Here is a 14,824-nt window from a genome sequence, read left to right on the forward strand (position 1 = left end):
TGTTATGCCATTATAAAAGAAATATATGACATGTATATTTTAATAAAGATGACAATATGTGATTATGTTATGTATAAAAAGCACATAGAAAATATAACAAATATTAATGTTCATTTTTTGGGGCGAACAAGTTTTTGTAAATAAAATAATTATATATATATATATACACCCAAAAATATATAATTTTTGTTTAAATTTTTCAGAAAGTGTTAAATTATCGTATTAAAAAATCATGTATTTTTTAAAAAATCTTTTTGCAATCTATATTTAATAATTTACTAGTTTCATAAACTAGCGAATATCTAATATATTTGTGTGTAGAAAATAAAAATAATACACAACGTGTAATTAAAATTAATATAATGTAATTAATTAATTATTATAGTGTAATCATTTAGAATCATAGCCTTTAATGAGTTAAAAATCTATAGTGCTTACACGATGTAAAATTGAAAAGATTCTTTAGGTAACAAAATAAGTTCTTATTTTTCGTTATCGAAAAATCAATTATAGTGTGTTATTGACACATAGTGCAGAATACCGTACCAGGCAGGGTAAGTATACGGGGTCGCTCGGTCGAGTGGTGGTCTGTGATTGATAAGGGGATGCCAGGCGGTAATTTCGAACGTCTTCATTGGTAGCTATTTGGAGAGAGCGGTCCTTCAACCGGGCTAACCATCTCCGAAGGATTCGACGTCCGCAGTTCGAAGTGAGACGGCATCGGTCAATCATTCAATCATTCCTCCTCTAGGAACTGTAGAAAAGACGAATTGGCAAAAAAAATTGGTTGAAGGAAATTTATATACACGACTTCTAGTTTATTAAAAAAAAACAAGTCTCGTGAAGTGAAATATATGTTAAATAATTGCATCTTCATATCTTTACGAGTGTCACGATTCTTGTAGATTTTATCCAGATTTAATAAAATAAAAAAAAAGCATTTCAAGTACATTTTTGTTAAAGGTGCAATATATTCTATTTATTATATTGGGGTTTCCCTCGTAAGATCTATCGCCATTCCGCCTCCTAGATACATCGAGGGTTTACCATGCGATTTACCACTGGACACTATTGGTTGCTGTTAATCGCGGGTACGTTCTTCGTCTGCTGCTTGTGGAAGACCGGATCGATCAGCCGTTGGAGTATGCGCGCGAAAGCTTTGATCCACTTCGATCTATCGATTCCGTCATCATTGTCTTCATCGTCGTTGTCGTCATCATGGACCACCTCGCGAGGTCCTCCCTTCGACAGGATCGACGCGAGACTGTCTGCTCATCGCAAACATCGGGGCACCCTGTCCAGATACATGTTACAGCTGTACCATCGACGTCCGGACGCCGATGTGGTCCGTGCGATTCAGCCAGTGCATACTTCCGGTCCGCTTCGCGACGGCGGCAGGATCCTAGAGTTCGCGATTCCGACAGTCGACATCGACGAGACGCTGGAGGCCGCGGAGCTGCTCGGAATAGCTGGTGCGATAATCCGGGTGCGATCATTGAATGATTTGTCAACGAGAAACGGGAGTGAGGAGATCCTAAGATCGAGAAAGGACGATACCTGGCGTGCCTTTGACGTCACGTCCGCCGTCATAGGCAAAAAGAGCGACGACATTGTTCGACTCCGCGTTCACGGCAGGTTGACGTATCGTCCTTACGGCGACAGTCCGATCCTTCTGTTGAATTACAGCAAGACCGGCAAAGTCCGGCGCCGTCGTCGATCCGCGGAGGATCAGCAGGAGGATCAGGATCGCTGGGACGAGGAGACGCCGCGTAGACGACGTCGGAACGGCTGCCGTCGACGTCCGATGTACGTGGACTTTGCCTTGATCGCCTACGATGAGTGGGTTGTCGCGCCACCAGGATACGAGGCTTATCAGTGCTCCGGCAAGTGTTCCTTTCCCTTCGGCGATCATCTCAGTCCGACCAAGCACGCGATAGTGCAGACGTTGATACACGGCGCTCTTCAGGCTAGCGAGGACCTCGGCGGCAACAAGTTCGTCGGCAGACCTTGCTGCGTACCAACCAGGTTGGCACCTACGAGTCTGCTCTATCTGGACGCTAGCGGCACTTTGACCTACGAGTACGGCTACGAGGACATGGTCGTTTCCGAATGCGGTTGTCGCTGATAGGATGTTGGACGTTATGTCGTGCAATTTTTTTTATTAACAGCGAAACGCTTACGTTGTAGAAATGAATGTACAAAATATAAAATATAAATACAGTCGAGCCTCGATATAATGGATCTCGAAGAGAAGAGTATAAATGTAATAAATGTCTTCATTGTATGTAATGTTAATAAAACTAAAGTTAAGAAATGTAATACGAGTAATGGATCAAAGATAAAAAGAAAAATTATATTTAAAAATTGCAACATTACAAAAAGCGAGATTCTATTGCAAATATTATTTCTTCACAATGATCACATTAAGTAAAAATAAATAAGAAGATTTGCAAAGATTTTTTCTTATTTATTACAAAAATTAATAATATCATAATATTAATTTTCTCATTCTATCGATGAGTGCATTCAAGTAATTCAATTCGAGCATTATATTGAGGTCCAAGTATAACGTTATCTATCGATTCACAAATCGATTTCATATGTATAAACGCTGCTGTATTATCGTACTTAGATTCAATCTTTAACACTATCGAGGTTCACAACGGTAAAAAAAACAAAACAGTTTTATATCGCGATTACTTAATATTTAAAAAAAGTTACTGAGCAATCTTCAGAGTGCGTTAACTAACCGCAAATTTTGCGCACATTTCGTTGTTCTTTCGATTGAGCTTGTAAGACCTGCCGGGTGAGTGAATCTTCATCCGCCGCGTTTTCCTCAGTCTGTGCCGGCTACCGGGTATTCTCTCGATCTTGTAGACCTGCTGCTTCACCGTGGTGATCGGTTGGCTGAGCCTCATGCACAGCGACATCGGCCCAGAGAAGTCTACATCGGTGGACAGTTGGAGCTTGGGCTCCATAGTCATCGAGAACTCCGCCTTACTCTGCACAAAGCTCGAGTGCACCCTGGTGCCGCCGTGGATCATCACACCAGCGTCCATTTCCACCAAGGACTGCGCGTTTCTCGACCACAGGCTCAGCTGAATCTGCCCGGCCAGGTCGAAACTTACGGCGCCCTGAACGTCGATCTCGGCGACGAAACCGGATCCTAATGGCACGTACTCGTTGTGGTTATACAATGAAGCGAGAGCCTGGAAAGCGGGAGTCCTCTCGGATGCTGTGCCGGACCAGACATGGCCCATCAGCTGGCTCTGACCGTAGAAGAAGACGAACGGTCGCACGCCGACGCCGAGAAGGTCTATCTCCATACCGGCAGTAGCTACTTCATCATCAGCAGCTTCCGCTTTATCGTCCTGGCTCGAGGCAAAGCTGCTGAGACCACCCGCGAATAATCCTAGCGAGAACATCGCCTGTCGTTGTTCGTTGGTCTCCAGCACGACGTCTACGATACCGCGCTTGAGCAGACCAGAGTTTACCTCCTGAATGGATACCAAGGAGCCGTTGCTCTCGGGCGAACGCAGGAAGTTTCTCGTAAAGGCGGTAGTGAGACCCCTCGACGCTCGCGCGTGATAATTATTAAATCTCGTATTGCCAATCGCGTATATATTCTTGAGATATCCGGCGAATCGCTCGTTCTTCTCGGCAATTTGTTCCAGTCGCTGACCGAGATACTTGCGGACTTCATAAGCCGGGTCGTTGCTGCTCAGGTATTTCACGAAATCATGCAGGACTTCTTCGGAAGGCTCGTTCTCGAGGATGATATCTAACGCGATCGTTCGCGCGCTGCTGTCTCTTTGCGATCCTCCGATCTGGTAGAAGGCTCTGTGAGCCGCGACCTTCAGCTCGTCGGTCACAGCTTCGCGAGGAAGAGCCGCCAAGGCTCGCCAAGCTGCGACGCTGATGACTTTGTTGTTACTGATCGCGTGCAACAGCAACGTGGGAATCGCCTCTGGACTCTTCAGGTTTCGCAGAGCCCGCAGAAATTTGAGCTTGCACTCCTCACCGCTACAAGTGTCCAGACCCAGTTCCAGGCTAACCCTCGCGTTATCTATCACCGCAGGCGAGCCATAATGTCGCGCCATCGCGCCCGCAGCGAGCGCGTAAGTCTCGGACACCTTGTCATTCTGCATCGTCTCCTCGGAGCGTCTGAGAATGTCCTTAGCTACGTTGATGTTCGGCGTCGGCGAGAGAGATAGAGCCCATAGATACCTTTCGGTCTCGTCGCCGATCTCGTCTTGCCGGAGAATCTTCATAGCCGCTTGATGAGCGGGCAACGTAGACGCGGAACCGAACACGTCCAACAGCTGCATCTTCATCTGGCGATAGCGCGGCGTTTTCAGGATCTTGTGTAGTTCCTCTGGTAAGGCGTTTTTAATTAGAGGAAGAAGCTTGAGGAAGGCCGCTGCTGATTTCGCTGTACCTAGCGCGGAAGGGATAAGCGCCTCGCGATATTCCTCGATCGTCTGTGCGATCTGAAATGAGATATATATTTAAATATGATAGAATATAAATAATATTCATATATTAAAGTATTTATTAAAAACTATAATATAATATGATTCTATATTATATTTAAAACATATTATTATTTTAATTTTTATAACATATTATTTTAAAATTTAATTAGCAAATTAATGCTTTAATCAGCTGATTTCTAAAAAATATTAATAAAGTATTAATTTGCTAATTAAATTTACAAATAATATGATAAAAAAATTTTTTTAATAAAAAAAAAGTTGTGTGAGTAAATGGAGACATGAATCATATAGGTATGCGCGATAAGAAATCGGTTGCAGTTGGTATGTATGTACGCGCGACACTGAAACAATTCAAGGTCGTCGAAGGATGTACTTTTTGCCTGCGTATCGAATTTCGGATGCGCGTTTCGAGTTTCCGAGTTGTGCTCACTCGAGCGTGAAAGAATTGGAGATAACGCGAAAAGGACGCGAGATGTTTCGCGAATCAATGAATCTCTCTCTCTTCTTTTATTGAATAGAGAATAGAGAATTGAGCGATTTTGAAATAATAATACGTTATACAGATTAAAATATGTTTTAAATAATATGTTATAATATACATATATATATACTTTAAACTCAATTAATATTTTTGACAGTTATCAGCTGATTTCTATCAAAAAATATACATATAATCGAGTTTAAAGTATTATAACATATTGTTTACAACATTATTATTTTAATTTCTATAACATATTTTTATTTTAATCATCGCGAAAAAGAGGCAACAATATTTCGAGACTTTCGAGAATCGACTTAACATGCCTTTTTTTAGAAAGGAGGGATAAAAAGATTTATATTAATAAATAAAAAATATATTTTTTAGATTGTGTGTGTGTGATATTTTTAGATAAAAATATTGAAATAATTTACGATTCAAACTGTTACTAATATTAAATTGTAATAATTTTAAACGCCAAATTGATTACAACGATTATTTTTTATTAATAATTCTCAAAAATAAATAATTGTAGCGATGTTTCATTTTTACGATGTTTTTTCGATATTCGAAGTATCTTTAGAAAATATCTTCGTGTCACCAAAGTACACAATTTCCTTCATTTTCTCTCTATCTTATCGCCTGATATTATGTATGGGAATAGATATTTAACAGAAAATTTTACCGTAGGACATCCGGTGTCGGGACATGTGACAGACTCCGGTTGTAGCTCGATACTGGTGTTTTTGTATCCAGGCTCCAAGATCATTACCGCGTGCTTTGCGGAATCCGCTTGAACGACGTTCGCGCTCAGGATCCCCGGCGTCTGTTCCAATGTTCTTTCCGATACGACGCTTGTACCGATATCTATCTTGGACGCCAAGGTCATCTTATGTCTCTCATAGTCGAGCACGCGTTCCGGCAGCAGTGATTGCGTAAGTGCGTACGTGGAATTGCGATAACTTTCGAGCTTGACGGCGAACACCGGGTTCGAGTGTCGCCTCGGCGGCGGTAATGTATCGTACGTACAAGCAGTCTTTTGTTTCTTGATGAGGTTCTCTCCGATGGACACATAGACGACGTCGCAGATGCCGGAGGCGTCACGTTGACGCACCTCGTCGTCGAGGGTTCGATACTGGAAGAGACTCGCTAGGCCGCGCTTCAGATTCGCGGACGACGCGTTCTCGGTCGAGTCCACGTAAATGGCCTCGACGTCGCCGGATCGCCATAGCACGAAGAAGGGCTTCTCGGCGACCTGCTCCACCTTGGACGAATGCTCCACGAAGCCCTCCGGCTCCGGAGCTCGGCGGGATTTGATCCATAACTGCGGCGACAACAGCTGAAAAAATATAGATATATATTTATGTAATATATTATGTTTATCATATCTCAGCTGAAAAATTGGAAAGATCATGATCAGCTAAAATATGCAAAAATTATTTATATATATTGAAATCTCTACTCGATTTAAAATAACTTTTGTGAGTCTTCCTTGTAGACGAAATTGATATATCTCTTATCTCTTTATATAACTCATCTCTATAAAATATCTTACTCTCTTTATATAACTTAACTAAAATAATAAACAATTATTTTAAATCAATATCACTTGTGCGAATCGAAATATATTTCATTAATTTGACGTAATAATTATATTTTCTATTAATCCAAATACCAATAATTCATTTGAATTTTTTCTTGATAAATGCTTCGCAAAAATAATTTATAATATCTTTTTTCAATTTTTTTTTGTAATACTGAAATTAGTCAACAAGTTATAAATAATTGATTTATGTTAGTAATGAGTTTGATTTTCAAGACTTTCCTTGTACAGATTGTTGTTTGAGAAATATTTTATCACTTTTGGATACAGGGTTATCACTATCCAGTAAGTCTCTGACATAATCTTTTTGACTATCAAAAGGCTCAATACGCTTTTCACAGCATTACGATTCTCTCAGTTGAAGATAGATATTCTATCCTTGATATATAAAAGTTTTTAAAGGTTCCTTTTTGTCATACCCTTACAATCTGTTCATTTTGAGGAACAATAAGTAAGATGGAAATATGGGATACATGTGTGAAGCAGATGTATACGATCTCAAACAAAGCTTCATGATTTATATAAAATTTAGAAATCCACGTGGCAAGTCTAACGCATTGACGTTTTGAGTATAATATCATGCGAATTTATGAATAAATAATAAATAAATATATATGTCTAAATAATTATAAAATTTTATGATCGCGTGAAAATTCGTTCTTGAAGTTTTCTTTATGGATCGTAATCTTCCAAATATTTTGCCAATCAATCGACATTTTATATTAAACTTACTTTATTGCACAGCTCAACGTATTAATAAAAATAAAATATTTTCACAGTTTGATAAATTATTATTTCTTTTAGAAAATTCTTTTTATAGATGATAAGAGTTAATTATAAATAATTATACGATAACATAAGCAGTTTGTATTAATATTTCAATATGCATAGAGCACATTTACTTTTATCATTTTTAACTTAAATATATAACTCAAATAATTCAGATAATACTCAAATATATATGTATATCTATATCTATCTACATATGTATAGAAATATGTATATCTATATCTCTAGTATTATCTATAAATTTTCTGAGTTATCTAATAGTAATTTTAAAAATAATAAGTGTAAATTTGTGTTATTTGCATATTGAAATATTAATACAAGCTGCTTATGCTATCGTATAATTATTTGTAATTATTCATAATTAACTCTTATCATCTATATTAAAAAAATTTTCCAAAAGAAATAATTAAGAATTTATTTATTTCAAATTGTGAAAATATTTTATTTTTATTAATTCGTTGAGTTGCGCAATAAAGTGAGTTTAATATAAAATGTCGATTGATTGGCAAAATATTTGGAAGATTACGATCCATAAAAAAAACTTCAAGAACGAATTTTCACGCGATCATAAAATTTTAATAAAAAATATATGGACAATAACGATAAATCCTCCATCAACACTAAAAAAAATGTAATGTATTATATAAAAATATGTAAAATTATATAAATAATAAGTGTAAAATTACACGATAAATAATAAAAATGTATACATTTTACACTTATTATTTATGTCATTTTACATATTTTTATGTAATACATTACATTTTTTTACAGTGAAGATTCGAAATATTCAAATTAAAGATAACAATGAAAAATGTCATACCTTGAATTTAAGTAAAAAGCTATTAGGATCATTAGAATCTTGCCAAACAGCGGTGACGTCCAGCTCGCTGGTCAACTGAAAGCCGACATCACCTCCGGATTTCGGTGACCCGGCTTCCCTGAAGATCAGAGTGTTCGTTAATCTGTATTTGTGGCCGCTTCCTGCTTCCCAGCCTCTGGCGACACCGGCTACGGCTGCAAATATTGCGCACAATTTCCAGCATATACTCGTCATCGTGCAGTCGTGTGATTCACGCGGCAGCTGATAGTAACGAGGTAGTTGTATACGTCTGTATAGTTGTGAATCAAACGCTGGACAACGTGACTGACCGCGAGTCGCGTCGCGCGTCGACTGACAAGCGCAGAAGCGCACTAGACGACGAGGATCGGCACTCGAGAGAGAACGCACGCCATGCCGGACACACGTGTGCGTATGTGTGCGTATGGTACATGTGTGTGTGTGTGTGTGTGAACCCGCGTCGTACCGAATACCGTTAATTCACGAGGAGTCCATGTTACACGACAACCAAGAATGGGCGTTGCTAATGATTTTTTTTTAATATATTAATCATGAAATCGACCGGTTTCAAATAATTCGTGTGAATTTTTATACATTGTTTTGTATGTTTTTTAAAATTATGATTCTCTTCAATTACCTGGTGCCATCTGACAGTACGAACCTGTAAAAATAAATTCTGTTTTATAAATTTCTTTTTAATATATCAATAAAAAATAGATTGATGTTTCAGGATAAATTCTCGTGAGAAAGAAGAAGATATAGAAAATGTAAAATATGTCTTTTCATAGAAAGTAATTTTGCATATTAAAATAATATGCGGAGAAAATTATTTAGCTATTAAAGTTCGTATTATGAATGATTTAGAATTTTTTTCACACAAGATTATCGCTATATAATATCTGAGCAGATCGTAGTTAGTTTTCACTGCTCTCTTAATGTGATGAGAAGAGGTCATCGCTAATATACACTGATATGCTTTCAGCAAAAATAGTTTTGATATAGATAATTAGACGCACGTGGCACATTATTTTCACACATTTAAAATGGCTTGTCTTGAAAATTAAATAATAAAAAAAATGTATTTTACACATCATTTATGCTATACTTTCACAAAGAGAGAGAAACGTCTATAATTGTACTACAATTTACTGGAAGTAGCAGCGCGTATTCAATGGGCCGCTTTGTTCCGGCCGGCTCGTACGATGCATTTTTCAATGAATGACTTTCGGTCTACTCCGTGATAAAGGGGAACCGGGGTGCCACAAGGGGGACTACGAAGCCCGGGGTTTTGGGGGGCTAAGGGGGTATCTCATACGGTCAGGGTGGGAGCGAATGGAGAGCAAAGGGAAAAACAGGGGGGCCACAACAACCGGCGGATAACTCACCGAGGAGCGTGAAAAGATAGACCATGCAGACGGCGAGCATCCTGACTGGCGTGCCCTGAAGAAGACGACCGGCCATCCTTTCCTCGCTCCTGCTGTCGTCCTGCACTGCAACCACCGTCGTATCGCGAACCTCGCCTTGCTGTCCTGTCAGCTCTCCTTCTCTCCTTCCTCTGCGGGTAAACAAGAATAATTAGACGGCACAGGCCTACGTTATCGCGAACTCGGGAACTCCCTTCCTCTCTCGCCCCTAGCTCCCTACCACCGTGAGCCTGTTTCTCTACCATCGGGAACTAGCAAGATCCTTTGCTTTCCCCTACTCGTGCAACGTCGATGTTGAAGAAGAGACTTTTTCCGATACCGCAAACTTATAGACTCTGCTGTGAAATATAAATCACATGTGGACGCGCGTGTGAGCAGCACGTGTAATATATGCATCGCTTTATTGATGATATACGTCATACAACTGTAAAGAGCGAGATGTGCGTAGACAGACCGAGAAAAGAGTCACTGCGGAAGCCGGCCAATTTGTCCGATCCGGACTGATGAATGCTATACGGAGTGTGCTCCAGGTTCTTGGCATTTTCCTTGTTTCATTTAAAATCTTCATAGACCTTTCCTCAGCTACGAGGAAAAATCCTCACAAATATACGTTTCAATTTTCTACATCTATGTAATTACAGTTGTACATTGAAGTCCTTTTGATTTAAAGATAGTAAAGACACTGTCTTTTTTCTAAATTAACTATATCGACAAGAATAAAATTACTTACTTTTAAGTACAGTGGATTTTCAGTGGAAGTTCAATATATCCCTGTTTTTGAGACACTTGATCACCATTTAAAAAAACTTATTTGTCAACGAACGTAAAAAGCGCATCAAACTCGCAAAACAACTCAATTGTATTGGCTATAAAATTCGAATGTCAACATGAATTTAAATATTTTGGCATTTAAAGACTAAATTATTAAATAGTTATTAAGCACACTGATGTTTACTGGCGTGTGCAACCTTAAAATAATATTTTGTTAAAGTATCCGGTCAGAAGTCGACGGGAAATTCGAGCAAATTCATGACACAAATTCATGAACACGAAACCGTTCGACGAAATGTCACGCACAAGAACGAAATACATAATACACGTCATGGATCTACGAACCAAACTGTCGTGAGACTACTGTGGCAGAACGGGATCCGGGTGCGGTCCCGTCCGTTCGCAGTGAATAATCACGAACGTCCCTGAAAGCGGTTCTTATCAATCAGCAGTGGCCCCTGAACCTCCGACATGACCCTGCCGACATCATCATTCATTCGATCTCTCTCAATTTCAAACTCGTTCTTTCGATGATTTGTTCACGATGTGATAAAGCCGATGGCATACCAATGAGATATTAATTCAAATATTGCTGATTAATTTCCGATTATGCAAAATGATCTTTTAAAACAAAGCGCGATATAAGCTGAACGGAAGAGCGCAGATTTTTTATGTATATATAAAATTCGACTGATTATGAGTTATAATTTCAAATTTATGTTAAGAAACTTTTCATCAATTTATAAAAATAGTATAAAATAGTATAAAAAGTATAAATATAGTATAAAATATACATAGGATATATATACATAGGAAATATATACATATGGAAATATATATGTACATATATATATAGTATATATAAATATATAAAATATAGTATTCAATATATTTAGTATGCCTGTGCCATCTAATTATATATATAAATTATAAGTTAAGATAAAATAGATTGTGTGAGATTAATTGATTAATATCTTGTTTCTATTACATTTAATATATTTTAATTAATTAAATTAATATATATTTTGAATATATTTTTAATTAGATGTTTCTTAATTAGATATTAATAGTTATTTCTCTTCTACACGTGCATTAGATTTCGCACGAATTTTTGATTCGTATATTTGAAGCTTTATAAGAACTTTTCGATGTATTTTTCGATGTATAGGGTGTTCAGTTTAGAGAGTATCCCTTGAGATGGCACAGCAATCCATTTCCTAAAGAAATGCAGTACCTTATTTTGATAACAAAATGTTTTTTAAATATTTTTTATATAATTTTTGTCCTAAAAATTAATTTAAATTAAAAAAATTCTGTAAAAATAGAATTTTGTTTCAAAATAAAAATCAAATTGGATTAAATGCAGACAGAAAATAACGCTAACTATTGTTAGAATTACGAGCTACTTTGTCACAGATCGATGAAATAACATTTGTCGGCAACGAGAACTACTCGAAGGACAATTATACTTTCGAATTAATTATTGTATAACAAATTTTAATCACTTTAATCAATAGAATATTATTATTAATCTTATCAACAGAATATTAATATTATTAATATTACTAATAATTATTAATATATTATTATCTTGAATTAATTTAAATTTAAATAAAGTGTAATTATTATTACAATTTTTTATTAATATCTGATTTGCTAATGATTTATTTGTATTTCAAAATTACTAAATGCTTTTATTAATCATTGTTAAAAAAAAAACATTCTCGTTATTTTAAACTTACGTAAATTTTATTAACATAATAAATTATCGAAAAACTTGGAAAATTTACTTGATAATTTTCGATTGGAATAAAAACTTGGAATATACAGAAACTGTTGTTGAAATATAAATTCGAAAGGGCATGTTAATAATTTATACTATTATGCAAAACTTATTATTTAAAATCTATGATAGCGTAAAATGATACCTTTCGAAATGCTTTGCAAGCGATTCGTGCGTTTATAATAATCGTTTCATAAGCTGGTGATATTATCAGCAATTTATTTCGGTTATATATTGCAATTTCGTCATATAACAATTTTCCGAATTCAATGTATATGGCATTATTTCATTTATCGTTACATGTTATATTATAATACATATATAAATAAACAAGTTATTTAAATTAATTAGCTGTTCAAATATACATAAACGAGCCAATATCGATGGCATGAGATAATCGGCGCTTTTCATTTCTTGCAACAAGTAAAGTTTTTGTAATGTCAAAAAATCAATGGAAAGAAAAAAAATGTTTTGGTGAAATCTTGTGCAACATCTGCACATTTATAAGGTATTTCAAAAGAAGCGACCATTATTTCGGAACAATAATAATATTGCGACGATATCATATCAGAAAAGTTTCTATAATATAGGCGACAATTACGAGAAAGAGCTTCGCAGAGGTTCTTTATGCCTTTCTTAATTATTGACTTTATTAATTATAGTGTATATAATAATTCATAACAAATGCGAAACGTATTATTTAATTCAATCAAATATATAATTGTTTCTTTTTAGCTTATTTATATAGTGCTTTACAAGTCCTTTTATATTTCACGTTAAAAGTGAAGATAAAATTCCCCCAAATTTATTGTATACATATCAGTTTAAAAAAATATTATAATATTATCCAAAATGCTAATTTCATATTCAAAAAATGCAAGAAAGTTCTCCGTTGAAAAACTGTTAGTGATTTTATTTTGACGCCAAGACAAATGCAATGGCTACAAAACAAGAGACGAGAGAATCGTTCGATTTAAACTACAGTATTAACGATACCATCATTTCTCGCGAATAAATATCGAACCCTCCCCTTCTGAAATGTCCTGTACAAACCTGCGGAAGTAACCGTTGCGGAAACCGCAATAGACGAACGAACGAACGAACGAACGAACAAACCAACGAACGGGCGAATGAGCGAGAACGCGCTAAATAATCATAACTCAGAGAGACATTTGTAACGCCAGCCTCTCGCTCGTATTTATCGCTGTTGTTGGACGGTTTGTTGCAGCAATAACGGTAATGGGCTTCCCCCGCCTCCAGTCTCTCGTGCACCCTTCCCGGATCTCCACCACTGCCCCGACCCGTCCTCTCTCTTCCTCTCTCTCTTGCTTTCTCTCTCTCTCGCCTCGCTGGCCACCCCTTGCCGAGCGATTTATCCTCGGGTAATTAGCACGGGTAATAATTAATGCGGCCGCGCATTGTGCTAATTATCAGCGAGAGAACCTTTTAAGAAATGAAAGAACATTCGAAATAAAACAGGGCGCCGCGAGAACCGGCGGAGGAAAGAAGGGAGGGTGAACACGTCGGTGGCGGCGAAGAAGATCAAGAAGGGGCGTGAGAGGGTGAAAGAAAACGAACCGAAAAGAGAGGAAGGAGAACGAGGAGGAGGGAGTTTTTCGCGAAAAACTACCCGCATTTGTACAGGGTACAACCCCGGTGTACCATCGCACCGTCGTTTTAATTGTGGCCTCTATTAAGAATCCGAAATAGAATTGGGGGATTATTCGCCTCGCACGTATATGTTTTAAAAATTCGTTATTCATTGCCTCAAGTTTTCATTGAAATGCGTTTGCTGATATAAATATTCTACTTAAAATTAAAAAATATTGTATATGTATTTTTAATTTCTGTTGATACGCTATAAAAATAATTCTCCATAATATTCTTTAACCCCCCACAAATATTATATGTGTGACTATAATATTTGCAATACATCAGAAAATCTGCAAGAGTTTTAATTCGTACTTTTAATTGTAATAATCGTTATGAATTTTTTTTCTATTACGACGTAAATCTAAATTATTTATTATTTTAAGAATTACGAAAAAGAAAAGCTTCTCGCGTAAAAAATGGAACCAATATACAGTTCTTTCTTTATGATTAACTCTCTATGAGATTAAATTATTTATTTTGTTAAATATAGCTATTCATCTCGTTTTGAAAAAAAATAATTCACATACTCTTAAGCTGGAGTATCTGCAATTGAATGGACAAGGCACAATTCTGGGACACCCTTCTGTGGACGCGTTTCGGCGGATTCGCGCGCATGCGAGAGGATAGGAGCGCGAGGAGGACTCACGACAGCCAACGGAGTCGAGCAGCTATCCATCAGGGTGCTTTTGTCGCCCTAATGAGAGCTTGAATTATTCAACTTGAAGGCCTTCCTTCCCCTTGCCCCCGGTCCACCCCACACGTCGGTTCCCTTCTTCCGCGCCGAGGCGCCCGCCCTCCACGACTCTCTCGTATATGGGGCCCTCTCACACTCGCGACACTTAAGAGTCGTTCATTCCTATACGTACACACGCGACCATTAATGCGCCTCTCCTTCCGGTTAACGACGAACTCGCGAAAACGGTGAAACACTATGTCTAAGAAGAATCGGTAAGTCTAAAGACAGGGTTTAAGCAGTATCTTTTATA

At 37.3% G+C, this 14,824-nt stretch overlaps 2 protein-coding genes across 2 annotated transcripts; one reads left to right on the plus strand and one right to left on the minus strand.

Moving 5' to 3' along the window:
- The first annotated feature begins 1,144 nt into the window (after nucleotides 1-1,144).
- On the plus strand, nucleotides 1,145-2,125 carry LOC145944847 (uncharacterized). The gene has a single exon (XM_083053429.1). It carries the CDS (start codon nucleotides 1,145-1,147, stop codon nucleotides 2,123-2,125), a length of 981 nt encoding a protein of 326 aa, XP_082909555.1.
- A 28-nt stretch (nucleotides 2,126-2,153) lies between these two features.
- Nucleotides 2,154-9,989, minus strand: Mtp (microsomal triacylglycerol transfer protein). The gene is made up of 6 exons (XM_083053418.1): nucleotides 9,852-9,989; nucleotides 9,593-9,762; nucleotides 8,845-8,868; nucleotides 8,190-8,383; nucleotides 5,660-6,313; nucleotides 2,154-4,490 (listed from the first exon to the last, which is right to left on the minus strand). Exons 2-6 carry the CDS (start codon nucleotides 9,666-9,668, stop codon nucleotides 2,742-2,744), a joined length of 2,697 nt encoding a protein of 898 aa, XP_082909544.1. The 5' UTR covers nucleotides 9,669-9,762; nucleotides 9,852-9,989; the 3' UTR covers nucleotides 2,154-2,741.
- Nucleotides 9,990-14,824: the final 4,835 nt, after the last annotated feature.

This window comes from Prenolepis imparis, unplaced genomic scaffold (genome assembly GCF_030444845.1).
Source record: "Prenolepis imparis isolate NDT839.2.m4 unplaced genomic scaffold, iyPreImpa1.0 SCAF_13, whole genome shotgun sequence".
Taxonomy (NCBI): Eukaryota; Metazoa; Arthropoda; class Insecta; order Hymenoptera; family Formicidae; genus Prenolepis; species Prenolepis imparis.